The 14,738-nt window shown below is 33.4% G+C and overlaps 2 protein-coding genes across 7 annotated transcripts; both read right to left on the bottom strand.

The window, feature by feature from the left end:
• Positions 1-3,357: 3,357 nt before the first annotated feature.
• On the bottom strand, positions 3,358-9,663 carry LOC110609460 (vacuolar protein sorting-associated protein 9A). Of its 3 annotated transcripts, XM_021749039.2 has the most exons (5): positions 9,290-9,661; positions 8,486-8,633; positions 6,626-6,796; positions 5,498-5,677; positions 3,358-4,743 (listed from the first exon to the last, which is right to left on the bottom strand). In XM_021749039.2, the coding sequence occupies exons 1-5, from the start codon at positions 9,379-9,381 to the stop codon at positions 3,883-3,885; spliced, it is 1,452 nt and encodes a 483-aa protein (XP_021604731.1). In that variant the 5' UTR covers positions 9,382-9,661; the 3' UTR covers positions 3,358-3,882. The 3 variants fall into 3 exon arrangements, with proteins under 3 accessions (XP_021604731.1, XP_043810186.1, XP_021604732.1); XM_043954251.1 differs by lacking the exon at positions 6,626-6,796 and having other exon boundaries at positions 9,290-9,663; XM_021749040.2 differs by lacking the exon at positions 8,486-8,633 and having other exon boundaries at positions 9,290-9,660.
• Positions 9,664-10,285: 622 nt separating this feature from the next.
• LOC110609671 (beta-1,3-galactosyltransferase 7) lies at positions 10,286-13,950 on the bottom strand. Of its 4 annotated transcripts, none has more exons than XM_021749426.2 (11): positions 13,733-13,950; positions 13,494-13,590; positions 13,344-13,402; positions 13,007-13,224; positions 12,851-12,914; positions 12,222-12,294; positions 12,011-12,131; positions 11,828-11,915; positions 11,593-11,718; positions 11,119-11,228; positions 10,286-10,973 (listed from the first exon to the last, which is right to left on the bottom strand). In XM_021749426.2, exons 1-11 carry the CDS (start codon positions 13,822-13,824, stop codon positions 10,825-10,827), a joined length of 1,197 nt encoding a protein of 398 aa, XP_021605118.1. In that variant the 5' UTR covers positions 13,825-13,950; the 3' UTR covers positions 10,286-10,824. The 4 variants fall into 4 exon arrangements, with proteins under 4 accessions (XP_021605118.1, XP_021605121.1, XP_021605120.1 ...); XM_021749429.2 differs by having other exon boundaries at positions 13,007-13,215; XM_021749428.2 differs by having other exon boundaries at positions 13,344-13,399.
• Positions 13,951-14,738: the final 788 nt, after the last annotated feature.

The following is a 14,738-nucleotide window of genomic DNA, read 5'->3' as shown; positions in this document are numbered from 1 at the left end:
TCATTCAGGAGCATTTATACTATGATTAACATTTTGATAGACATTTTTTTTTAAATTGAATCGTAATGTGTCACGATAAACAGTGGCGGAGCCATGAGCTTCCCTTTGGTAGGGCATCGGCTGCATCGATGCGGCACCACCGGCTGCACCGCTGCGGCACCACTGGCTGCGCCGCTACAGCACCTTCATCCCCTTCAAAACATTTTCTGGTCGCCGGTACGGCACGTGCCCCTTACTGTACCTTCCTTCCGTCCTTGACGATAAGTATGTTAGACGATCATTAATGGTAGGCAGTTGACTAATAAATACTGAATCGCTTGACTCATATTCTGTTCATCATGCGTATCATTTTTATGAGTGTTATTACACACATAATTATGACTCTTATTAAAATTTTAAACGCTTTAAAGAAATTGATTTACTTTATTTTAAATCTCAATAAGATTAGTTCGAATATGTTAAAAGTATAAAAAGTTTGATTTATACATTATCTAGGTCAAACCTTTTTCAACCTGATCAAATCGGATGGCCGTTTTTTTTATAGGATTTCGATGAATTCATTATTATTATTATGTTGTTAGAAAATTTTTAATATTTTTTATAATAAATTATTGTGACTCTTTCATCTCTAACTTTTATTAATTATTATGAAATTTTTTTGCTAAATTTTTTTATTATATCCTTTTTATTCTTTTATTATTCCTTTAGTTAACAACTAGATTGATAGAAATAAATATGAGGATGAAAATATATGTAACATAAATTAAAAAAGATTATGATGTACGTAAATAAAAGAAAAAAAATTAAAAAAAAAAAGAGATTCTGATTCTAGAATTGAAGCATGTTAATTTATCCATAATAGAATAAGCATATATAATTGAAGAGTTGTCATTATCTGTAATCCATCAAATTACAATTAAGATATTTTATGCTCCAAAATCCATTTCTTTAATTGAAATGGATATAATTTTAATTAATTAATTAATTAATTAATTAATATTGCAACCCACATGAGAGTGGAAGAACAATTGTCAGTATAAAAAAATATATAATTAAAAAAAAAAAGCTTCATCATCCTCCTTTAATAATATTAGTTTGTGATGGTAATGTATGTTAATTTTTAAAATAATGTAGTTAATTAAAAAAAGGTTTTTAGAGATAATGTAAGGTTTTTAAAAATTCTAAAATTTTAAATATTTTTATTTTTCAACTCTCTAATTTTTTTTTTAAATCTATTGAATTAGTAAATTTAAAATATTTTGATATTTTATTATTTTATGTCAGTTAAAATAATATTTTTTTTACTCCATTCAAATTATATGTATACATTTTTATGGGTTAATTCTAATCAAAAGATCCATTGTCTTTCATTTCTTTAGTCTGAAATGGAAAAAAATAAAAATAAAAATTTAATTAAAAAATAATAAATATTAAAAAATCTTTTTGTTGTAATTTTTAATCCTCTTTAACTGCAAGTATGGTGAAACCTGAAGTGGGGAACAGATCACATGCATATCTCGTGCGCAGAAGGAAGGTCCAAAAATAAAAGGGGTAGATGCATACAGCTCAGCCGACACGCCATACTTGCTCGCATGTGCGAAGCACGTGAATCGCGCATTTAATTTTTCTTTATTTTTTTAAATAATATTTATAGATTTGGACCAATCTATTTCAATTATTTTCTCTTCTTGAGTTTCTTTTATATTTTCTTTAGAAAAGTAATGACATTTCCTATTTTTCATACCCCATTTCACATTTTTTAGCCAACTCCATAATTATGGTCTGAATGTGAATTTTTATATATCATAAATATGAATTTATACGAATAATTATAAAAACATTTAGCTCGTAGTATAGATTTTTATTAAAATTTAAATTCGAAACCTGATAATTTTTTAAAAAATTTGTATTACCATGGATTTAATCAAACTCCTAATACTCAAAATTTTCTTTTTAAAATTCTATATAGTAATCAATTCATAAAACTAAAATTAGACATATGAAGAAGGGTAAAGGAGAAGAAAGAAAAAAAATACATCCAATAAAATAATTGAATTAAAAAGAAAAACCAATTTGTTGGGTTAATACTATTGCTTAGACAGTGGACAAGGAGGGACAACAGAATCTCAGTTGATCTTGAGTTTTGAGAAATGCAATTCACAAGGATGATTACACAAAAAGATATATTAAATGTGTAAATATATTGTAAGCTTAGTGTCTTCAACTATTTGAAATTTAGGTGTTTTTAGTTTAAATAGAACATTTTTATAAAATTTATTTTTTAAAAAATAATTTAACTGAATTAGAAGAAATAAGTAATTTTATTAATAGCAGAAAATCAATAAAAAAATGTAATTAAATGAACAAAATTTTAATATTTTTTATAAATTTAAATTAAATTATTAAGGGTCCCATTTCCAAAATAATTGAAATGCTCCTCTTATGCTTCACCTCTCCCATCTCAGTCTCAACTCATTCATATGCATATAATATATGGGTTAGTTGCAAAGCACGAGAAAAGAATCTTATTTTCATAATCTAATTCATCTGCCTCCCTTTGTTGAGGCCGTACAGGTCAAACTAACAACAATATTCATCTTCTGAGAACCATCATCTTCATACCTCCACCCCCAGTACTCTAGTATTAATACACAGCTTTATCAACTAATATTATTGATCCTGTTCTTAACTTCCTCAACCTGTAAAGCGGGCAAACAACCAGGTGATTGACCATGGATAAACCATCCAATAGTTATCACAAGTCCGAATAATATGGTTTTGAAACCTCTCAAATAGGTCTTGGTTACTGATTTTAGATCTCTACTTTTAGGTATTTTAGATAGGAACTACATCAATTATTACTACAGTAGCATAAAAAATATAGGATACTATCCGGGGGAGAAAAAAACAAAAAAACTACATCCAATGCAATTATGAACATGATATTCTTAAAAGGCGTTGCAACACTTCGCTGCTGATGTGATTCTTTGAAATGAGACCACATTTTGATGTCCTATGGCTCACATTTTCTGAATCCTATGGCGGCATAGAAATGTGAGTTCTAGTTTGGACTGTCAGCTTCAAATGTCAAGCTTGACAAATCAACCAATAATTCATCATACCACGTCAGAATTTCATCACACACCCAAATAGTACATGGTGTACTTCTAATTTCTAGAATACATTTGTCGGCTCTAACTGAATATTATGATCCAAAATTACAAGTTTTTATTAAAAAAAATATATTTACAGACCTTCCAGTTTATGCACGTTCTCCAGAACTTCTATTCTATGGCATTCATATGTAAACTAACAAGAAGTTCATTTAAAGTAGCTAAGTAGGTAAGGCAACTCAAGTGTAAAATCATTCGGTCATACTTGATAAAAGCTACAAAATTCAAAAGGAAAAACTAAAACAGATAGAATCTAATCATTCCCATAGTCTTTGTACAAGTATAAAGCAGCAAAATAATCAAGAGCCCAGTTAGCGGTACTGCAATAATTTACAACATGGATTACTAGAGAACAAAAAGAGAGGAAAGAACTGAGAGGATGTACCTCTTGATAGGGTAAAGCAACAGGTACTACCAATTTAATCATCCACGTCCATGTGCATTCTGCTAGATATGATCAATTATGCCACATAGACAAGGGGGAAAAAATTCTGGGATCAGGTGGTGCCTCGTAAGTATGCCTCCATGGAAATAACGTTCGTATGTGTCACTAAAAGAAACAATAGATATCTAACTGGCCCTTCATTGTCCTCCCTGTACTTGAAACCCAAATTCAAAACAGTTCTTTCAGCAGAAAGAAAAATAAGTAGCTCTAGTTACAGCGGGGTATGAAAACTGCGTTACTCCTATATAGCCCAGACTCGTTGAACTATCCTTGAGAATTTTCCTCCTTTCCCTCCTCTTGAGATGCTATTGTCTCATCAAGTTGGGACTTTGATTTGATATTTTCTTCACTGATTGATTTGATATTTTCTTCACTGACAAGAGAATCTGTGAACGAACTATCCATCACAGTAGTATGTTTTTGTGATTCATCATTTAGCTCTACTGCTCCAGTGTCCTGATGTTCTTTGACAGTTTCAGCTTCAGAGTGATGACAAGTGGACAGATTAAGCGACGGGATAGCACCACCCAGTCCTTTGGAAAGACAAACATACTTGAAAACCAGCTTTTTGTAATTATCTAGTAGGTCTTCTACATCATTGATTGTCAGATCACCAGTATGAGCAAACAAGTATGGGTATTCTTGAAAGACTTTACTTGCCAGGTCCTCCTTTAAAAGCATCAGTGCTCCTCTGTTCTCTATATCTGAGAGGGATTGAACCCTTGCCACAGATGACTCATCTTTCACATGTTGTACGTCCTTGCTGCCAGATCTTGTTTCAGAAGGGCTGGATCTGATGGAGGAGTCCCTTTCCTTGGTAGAAGTTAAAGCTTGAAGTTTGGAATCCATAACTTCTGCTTTAAGATTATTTCCAACATTTTGATCACTTTGATTAGACAGACTATCCAAATCAGTTGAAAGCCCAGATAGAAGAGCTCGAGCAGATTCCATGTTCTTTTCAAATTCATTTTCCTCCATTGAAAGGGATTCTGCATTAATGTTTGATATGAAAGACTCCGCGGAGAGCATATTTGTGAAAAAATATGCTGCTTCCGCAACTAACCGGGATTGACGCCTATACCGTTGTATATACAGTAAATTTGAGTGCAGCTGCGGAGGGTTTGCCTGCACAATTCAGTGAAATGAAGAAGTGTGTGAAATTTAAATCACGTTTTAAATAGAATCAAACCAAGGAAAAAAAATACTTCAAGAAATATTTATGCTTCTGCATTAGTTGAATATGCATTAATTTCAAGCTGTCACTTCGGTGCCACTGCATATAGACTTTCACCCAGCACAGGGATGCTATTCACACGTTCATACTTCACAAAAGAATTAATTCCATAGATCTTTATGGTTCTTTAGTTTTATTTGACACAAGAAAGTTAAATATAGGAGAAATAACTTTACAAATTTAAGTTAAGAGTGAAAATTTTATTTGGGCAAAGTACTTTCTCCGTCCCATAATTTCTATTCACTTTTTTTTCACATGTATTAAGGAATATAATTTTTTTTTATTAATTTTTCAATTATATCCATCTTAAAAACATTAAATTTTATTAAATACTAAGAAATTTTTAAGAGGCTGTTTGGAAATAAGATAAAACTAAATAAAGTTATAATAGTCAATTTATATGTTACTATAAGGTAAACAAGGAAAATAGATAATAATTTTGCAACAACAAAAAAGGGAAAGATAGACAAAATTATAGGACGAAGGGAGAAAAAGATTAACAATATAACAGAAAAGGAAATACAACAATACATATCAAATATTTTTCCATTAACGTTCATAATGCAATTTATCGTCTACCAATTGATTCTTCACAACAAAGAAGTCTGCAAAAGGCACAAGAAGATTCATGTTTATTGATCTTACCTTTATAGCAACAAATATTAGTACAGGAAGAAATTCATCAGCCCCAGGAGGATTCTCATTGGAAGCAATTGAAGCATTAAGCAGTAAGTTATTTATGACCTTGCAACAATTGAGAATGCACACAAGTTTGTCTCTCGGTGCTTTGTATATATTGATCTTTTGCAGTTCTTTCTGGGCAAGCTGACAAAGACAGAAAGGTGCAGAGTATGACCACAATAAAGATAAGTAAGAACAAAATAAGTTATTATGACTTATGATGGCCTTTAACTCATAGTGAGTATTTTAGTAGCCAGTATCTGAGCTCAGTCCTTCCTCTTATTTCCAGAAAAGAGGAGCCCGCTCAACCAGAAGATTGTAATTTGGTTTCCACAAACTCATAGATATGAAGAAATGAGAAATAAAGCACATATTTGATAATATCAAGAAGCATGATCTTGCATAATCTGGTCAAAAGGAGTTCAAATTGCCACACCAACAGGCACACGCATGTGTGTGCGCGCACACACAGACAGATGTAACATTCCAGAGGGGAAATGCACTCAAAGCATTGAATCTCGCTCATGTAGTACATATAATATGAACAAAATATTAAGGTAAGCTGTAATTTGTATAAAAACTTATGATTCCCCTAAATTAAAGCAAACTTTCCTTAGTCCTAGCAGCATCATGCTATATCTTAAAGTTCAAAAATAGTCACTTCCATCCTCCATGATTGAGCACAATTTATACATCAACAGAGACTAGAAGATTCATAAATTCTACATGCCTAGATGATAATGCAAGTAGACGAACAAAAATCTGACCGCCACAAGTAGACAAAATTAAAGTAAAACAATGTGATATGTGCAAATTAAAATGTACACTTAGCTGCAAAGTATCAATGACAGTAAGGGGGCACCCTTAGAAGTTGCAAAAGGTAACATGTATGCTTAAATTTTGATAATCCTTAAATTAACATAACTTTTGAAAGCTGTTGCTTTTATGTTTTAGCCATTTATAACTGCTTGAGCTGCATCAAATTTCCAAACAAATTTAAGAGCCCTCCAGAGAATGATCTTTTATACCAAGCAGAGGAAGAAGTCCTCTGCATATGGCAAGCAATATCACATAAAAGTGAATCTGACTTACCAGCCATGATGTTTCATTTTGAAAGGTTGGCTTAATGTCTAAATTTTCTGGCCTAATGAATTGTTGAATCAAAGACATCTTCTCAGAAAGTTGCTCATCAACTTTAACATCATCAGGAAGTGAAGCAAACACACGAGTAAATAACTTTGTCATTACATACTTCTCGAGTCCCTGTATTTGGAAAAAAGAGAGCCAGATGTAACATATCTAAATTAATAAAATTTACATCCATTAACAGCATTACATAATTACTTCTATTCTTCCCTGCCCACCAAGTGTGGGGATACCAGAAAGGGGAAAAATAACATGAATACTAGTAATTGTAGAACATAATTTATTCAACCCTATTGAAGTTAGGCTTCATGAAAAGTTCTATTCATTTCACAGTAATCTGGTTCTTAATGAAGAAAAGAAAAAAAAAACAAGTATTTAATTGGATAGGAATTGATTTTACTTTCTGATTCTGATTCTGATAATGCAGTTTAAGCAGGATAGCTTTTGGCATTCATGTAAATACCAATCTATTCATTCTTCAAAATTTCCCACCTTGCATCGTCTGATGCAGCCCTAAGAGTCTGTTTGATATGGCATCACCACTAGTTAGCCTCTAGAGTCAGTCATAGGCCATGAAAGATTACAAGCAAAGAAGTTCAATGACAAAACTCCCACTGCCCCCTTGTAGTCTGCTTTTCCCTTACCCCTTTTTCTTTCACTTTTCTCTTATTGTTGCTTCATCTTGTTGCAAGTCATCTGAACAATATATATGGAGAATGCTTGTAGCACTATAAGTAGCTGTATTTTTCATTTTGGAGAAAATGAATTCTAATCCGACGCCACTTGATTACCAACGGAAATGCAGCCCTAACCCAAGCAACAGATGAATTGAAGGGCTAGAAAAAAAATACTACCTACTTGCCAAATAAATCAAGTTAAATAACTCTTATAGGATGATAATTAATGAATTGCCAAATGGTAAGACCTATGACTTGTACAAGTTCTCCTTTAACCTGTTACATTATCTATTAGGGATTGAAGAACTGCACTTAATGATCCCTCTTACTATGCTGGTTGTGGAGTTATAGTTCATCTATCATGCTATGCTGGGTGGGAAACCGTCAGCTGTTGTAAACTGTAGAGTCTGAAGGCCATAGCTCATGAAAAATTCAGTAGACTGATCCTATTCCCTCGCAGGGAGCAGAAAAATATATATATATATGATAAGGGAATTAAAGCTGGTTGTAGATACTAGTGATGATGCTTTCTACCCCCTGCCAGAACTTCTTTCATTAGTTCAAAAGTCCATTGAGGGAAATCAATTTTTCTGGTTATTTCTTTTGCAAAACTGCAAATTACTTTAACTTCCAAAAATACAGAAAAACCCTCGTTCAGTAATTCATCATAATGCAGTTGTTTTTTGACATCTGAAATCTATGATGGACAACATATCAGGACAGAGGCAGAAGTTGTTAGATTGGTAGCTGTTCAGCAGTCTCCCACTATTATTTTCTGCCATTAACCTTGTCAATTTTGCATGTTTTAGACTTCATATGAATTAGCAGAAAAGTATGAAACTATAAGCAGCCTTAAGACTCATCAATCATGACCAGTTAATAACCAACAAATAGATGTATACTGGAAGATAAAACAAGTCATAGTAACTTAGGATGACAGTGCTTACACATATCATCTTATGAAAGACTTGGAATATGTGGATTAATTTTTTCACAGGTCACAACATGATTATTTACTTTCTAGGGGGTCTGTCCTCCATCCCTATCATGTCATGACTATGATTATGAAACAGACAACCAGTATAATAATCAATGAAATTTCAGACAAGGTAAAGATCCAGTAACTCACTTCACCAGCACTCTCCAGCTCCTCATCTGAGCAACCAGCCCAGAGTGGATGAGCCCTGAAAGCTGCTTCCATGTTGGCAAGAAACTCCTGTACCAGAGCACTGTCCTTGTCTGGATCAGGAGCATTGTTTGAGAAAGAGACAATGAAGCTGCAATAAGGAGCAAGCTACATTCAAACCTTGCACGAATTTGACTTGTAAACTATCATACTCTTAACCTGACCTACCAATTTCGATCAAATTCAAGAAGTACAAATTCTCTCTCAAATGTTACTATATTAGCATACCAGAAAAGCCTAAACTTGTCATAGAATGGACATGAGATGGCCTAAGCCAGCTTCCCATTTTCCCAGAGCTCCTAATGCTTCTTCTTAAACTAGCCACGCAATGTACTGTATCACTGCATTCTTATAATTTATGAAAAATAAAAATTTAAAGAAAAAAAAAAACAGAAATATTTGGACTCCTGCACGGCTACAATTTTTAAACTCAAAACTACTTAACTCTCCCTGAACCAATATAAACAAGGAACAATCAATTCCAAAACATTTTTGGGTAGAGTGTCACCAAAAATCTTGGAAATGCTCCTCTTGATTTGGAAACAGGAAAAAAGCCATTCCCCATCTAAATTAAAGGGAAAATCCAAAATGAAGCCAAAACTACAAGCTATAATTGCCTAATTCAAAGACCAGCACCAATTGCCTTCTCATTATAACTGAAAGCAATGAAAACGAAAGCAAAAAATAAATAATTATACAAATATTTGTATGCATATATTGTGATCGGAGAGAGAGAGATAGAAAAACCTCTTAATGGATTTGACGAAATCAGCGGCGGTTGGTTGGCGCATGCGCTCTAAGAAGTCATGCAAACCTAGGAAAACGTCAGCGTTCTCCATTCCGATTCTCCCACCGTCCGATTACTTTCTAGTTCGTCTTCTAAAAACCAGTTTTAGGTCTTGGAACTAGAGTGATTGAAGTCTTGTGGAGATAGAAAATTGGATGCCGGATGAGCAAGGAAGTCCACGGAGGGAAGAAGATGGTCCAGTACAGTGCGTCCCCAAGAAACGAACCGTATTGCAATTTGCAGACCGATGAAGAATCGACGTCAAAATTGCCTAAGGGACCGAAAACATTTTTTGGACTTTTTCCACTTAATTAACGAATTTTTGGCTATTTTTCAAAAAAAAAAAAAAATTTAAAATAGGCCTCAGTTTTAGTAAAAAAAAATGTGAATATCATTTTTTGGTTTTTCTTCATACAGTATTAATTTTACATTTTAAATATTAAAAATATTAATTATTTATTATGAAAATAAAAATAATAAAATTAGAGCTTAAAAAACTCAATTTATACCCTTCTCGTTTAGGCTTTGGCAATAACTTTTGAGAAAGTAATTAGAGTTTTAATCTAGATTAAACTACTAATATTTAAAAGTTAAGGATGTGAATCATGAAAATTATTCTTTTAACTTCTAAAAAATCATTGTTAAAACAATATAAAGCTATTAAAATAACTAATAATTATTAAAAACAACTAGTATGGCTGAATAAAATTTTATACTATATTTGGATGGAAGTTTTAAAAAATAAGGTAAATGGTTTTAAAGTAATAGTTATATTTACAAGGAAGTTTTTTTTTGGGCCTTTCTACTGGTTATAAAGCAATGAAGTTTTGTCTTTGACAGGGAAAAAAAAAAAAAACAGCAGATCAACTTCCCCGTTATTTGGTTATTGTAAAATACAATAACAGAAAGCAACAAAGGCGATGAACCAAATGGTGCCTCAATTTGCACAAATAGACTAAAAAAATTATGAACCTCGCAAAAAGGCCACACTTTTTTTATAATTAAAGAAAGCGTTCCCAATTTGAATCAGTTATATCTGCTAACATGGCCGGTTACACAGCAAACTTGGGGAGTATCTAACAAATTATAATATCTGTTTTTTTTCCCTTCTGTATTTGGGAGGGAGGAGGGGCAAAATGAAATAACTATTTAGCTCCCAATCTAAAACAAAAATGATATGTATACATACTTATGTATTGTAATGTATCCTCCCACAATCAGATAATAATTCGGGAAGGTGACACTCTTCGGCTAACCATGTCTACTCAAACTAGCATCTCGAATGAAAAGCTCCTGTGTAAACCACAGCACAAGCTCCTGCTCCAAACTCTTCCAAGGCTTCTCCAAGAATTGGAAAAGGCAACATATTTGGAAATTTTTACGGAGTAACATGTGTTTTCTTCATCGGAATTAGCAACTGCCTCTCACCATATTGTACTCCAGGATAAATACTTAATGCATGTTCATTTGCCCAAGTAGCAACATCCCACTCGATCTAAAAGAGAGCACTCCATACAGCTCCATCCCCTTCACCACACCTTTCGTGAACAAATTTGATCTTCTCCACTGATTTACAGATTCCACTGCAGCTCCAGTCGAAAGATGCAATGCACACATTACCTGCCTGTGCCTTCCACTCACAATCTGCAGCAGCAGCAACAAATACAAGTTGAAATACTAACAGAAAATTTAGGGACAAGGAAATGAATTAAGAGGAGGATCCCATCAAAAACACTAAATTAAGATATCCATAAAAGACTTGTTCCAGACAAACTCCTCAAAACAGTACCTGGTGGAGTTCCACAGCACATGTTGCGGTCATCAATGTGCTCAACCTCAAGACCGATAAACCACGATCCAAGCGACACATCTTCATTAGCATACTTGTGCAATATGGGCCTGCATTAACAATAAATGCACATAGAATTTTAACTCTCTTCCTCAGGAATAAATTTTATAAGTCAATACAATAAATGTGAAATCATCACATCTAGTTGCTTTTCTGTTTCAGCCATGCCTGTCAAATATGATCTTTAGAAATGCCAATTGTGCCTGGCCAAAACCAAAAATCATTTGGCAAATGATGTGCTTGGAACTATTTGATGTCAGAAAAGGGTAACATCATATGCCCAGCATAAATCCATAAACCATAGGATCTAAACTATTCAAGATGGAGGAAAGAGGACCAAGACAGATATATGATGGCTTATAAGGAAGCAAATTAGGCTCAAGTACTTCCACAAAAAAATATAGCTATTCTTACTGGTTGATTGAGATATATGTCGCAAGATCCTTAGAGATTGCATATATCTGTCCAGTTGCATGTCGGAAATATTTGTTCCCTTCCTCTCCAAATTTCCAGTACTCTGGTTCATGATATTTAACATTCCTAAAAAATAGAAAAAGAATATTAAAAAAGAAACATGCATCACCACTGTGAAAAGATACAAAGCTATTAACAATTATACTCTCATCAATAAGAGGTCCAAGAGGATTACTTTTGAGCAAGAACTGGCCCTGACTTCATACATCCAATGTACACTCTGGGTTTTGATCGATGCCGTGCTAGAGTAGCAGCTAGCATGCCTACAGATGCAAGTGTAACAGTTCAGCTTTTGGTAATACAAACAAAATTTCTTCCACAACATAAAATTAAAAAGAACCTAAAGGACAATGCCTACCCAGATTAACATGGACATCATCATCCACCTTGATGTAATATTCAGCATCCCATTTAGCAACAGCAGTGGAGAAGAAGATTTTTGTTTTTGCAGACAATTCATGGTATCCTTCAACATGCTCCTATAAAACATAAAATTAATTGTAGTGTGACCCAAACAATGGCTGCTGTAATAGCAGGCAGATACAAACATATTGTTCACGTGTTCTTACCAGTCTAAGGAAATCCTTATGCTGAGAATCTTCTGAATCAATGGCTCTATCTAAAATGCTATTAGATGTTGCACTGAAGCAATAAATTTATCAATAACGTCAGTTCCCAAGTCAATACAACAGAAAATATTTATATCAAGTAGTTTTTCTCAAAATGATATAAAAAATTGTTGTTTTATCATAACAGGCTCACATTGACTTATTTTTTTAATTATCCCAAAAAAAAAAAAGAAAAGAAAAAGGGCAAAGCAACAACATTCATGCAAGGGGCAATTTAAGTATTTTTTTTTCCTTGGAGCATGTGAATTCAAATGAACATTTTATCAACCAACATCATAACATCTAGCTGATGATCCTACACAAAGATTTGGAGATTCTGCAAAAGAATGATGACAAAATCAACAAAGAGTTCATACCAAAAAATGAAAAATAGGGCAGTTTATACCCATAGCTAAGAAGCAAATCAATTTATCTACTCCGTGAGTTAAAAACTGTGTTGCAAAAAGTTAAATTTCCATTTTAAATCTACAACTAAGGGATAATTGTCTACCGCCTATAGCACGCTAAAACTTTTCTTACCAACAAAAAATTATATGCTTAAAGAAGTAAAAGAGAGTGAAAACAATCACCTATGGCCAATCATGAAGCGAATGACAATCCCCTTCTCGCGCTCCAATTGAAGAAGCTTCTCCCCTGATCAAACAAGAAAACCATTTGAACTTTTACAACATGGATTGACATAAAACAACTAAAAGAAAACAAAGGTTTCAAAACCGCAATAAAACCTTGAGGCATCCAAGTCTCTCTGACAGAGTCACGCCTCTTTCTACTGCTAAAAGCTGTATTAATTCCAATAACCATGAACACTTTCTGCCGGGGCGGACCCTCATGAGACAAAACGGACAGGGCAGCGGAGCCATTCAAGCTCATTTCCTGAGAACTCCTAGATGCAGCTAACTGCATCTGAAGCATAGCAACTGACTTGTCTAGCGATCTGGCAGGCCTCCAAAAAATGGACCAATGTAAACCAATATGTTAACCAACATAGAAATCATGCAAAATCGAAAGCTAAACTAGCGTGAGAAACAGAAAAAAAAAATAGAAAGATGATTGTTAACTCACTGAATAGCATCATGAGTTTTCAAAACTTCGTCCATCACATCTTTATCATGTGAAAGCTTCTTAAAACAAAGAGACAATAAATTTCAGAATCAAAGAAACTAAAAAATTAAAAAAGAAACTAAGTTTGATGATTCGTTAGATAAAACAAACCTTCTGAGCTGTGGAGTCTTCGGAGACAACTTGCAACTCTTGTTCACGTCGACGCTGCGCCATGAGATGGCCATTGGATTCAGGTGGGTCCCATGCCCTGCAAAAGAACGATCTAAGTTCAAATTGAAACGAGTTGAATTCAAAATGAGAAAGGAGAAAAGAGGAAACAAAACCCTAAAAATCCATGAAAATGCAAAAGATCAGCCATAGAAAAAGAACAGACATTGAGAAAGAGGAACCTGTTAGAGAAGAGAATTCCAAGAGCGAAGCAAAATATACAGAGGATCGGAATAAACTTGACAGAGACTTTGGCAGTGCCTCGGCTCTTCATCGCTGCAAATCTAAGGAGAGAGAGAGAGAGAGAGAGAGAGAGAGAGAGAGAGAGAGAGGAAAGCTCGTTGAGGGCCTGCAGCAGGAGAGCCTGGAGATGGAAATGAAATCGGTGCTTCAAATTTCTCTCTTTATATATTATATATATGTGAACGGGTCTCGAATTCGAGTTGTATCAAAAAGAAAAAAAGCATCAAATTACGCGCGTTTAGCAGTCAAAGGTTAGGCCGATTAAGGTGCGACTTTGTGTCGTCTTGGTCACGGCGTGGATCCCGCGTCGAAGCCTCCTCCCAGAGTCAGTCGCGCCACGAGTCGAGGACCCGGCTCAATTTAAAGCTTTTTTGCTTTATGCACATTTAATTTATGTTATTTTAAGTTCTGATTAAAATTAATTTCAAATTTGTTTTTCATTCGAATTCAATTATTATTTAAATGTTGCTGTGATATTCAAGTTTCTATTTTTATAAATAAGTTTAAAATATATACTTTGCTAATGATTTATGTTTTAAAATTTTAATAATTCTATAATATTTTTATTTTTATGTTTTTTAAATAAAATTAAAATTAAAAGAGTATCTTTCTCATTTATTTATCCTCTGAAAATTTATCAAAATTTTATTTCCTTATTGTTTGCCTTTCCGATTAAGGAAAATTATTTTATTTTCATCTCTTTCATTTGTTTACTTTTATTCAAAAAAAGGCAAATAAAAATTTGATACAGAAAAGTATTATTTTCCACTTTTTATTTTGTTTCTTTTTTAAAAAAGAAAAAATGATACCAAGCTTCAGGATAAACAATTTAATGTAAATAAATTTCTCAGTCATACTTATTTGCCAAATATATTATTTGGCCCATATTTTCATACAAAATATTAGTACCACTCTAATCTTTCTCTTATCAATTTTATCTTTATA

Source organism: Manihot esculenta, chromosome 2 (assembly GCF_001659605.2).
Source record: "Manihot esculenta cultivar AM560-2 chromosome 2, M.esculenta_v8, whole genome shotgun sequence".
NCBI classification, from domain to species: Eukaryota; Viridiplantae; Streptophyta; class Magnoliopsida; order Malpighiales; family Euphorbiaceae; genus Manihot; species Manihot esculenta.
Note: the sequence above shows the minus strand (reverse complement) of the source record. Positions and strands in the feature narration are given on the sequence as shown.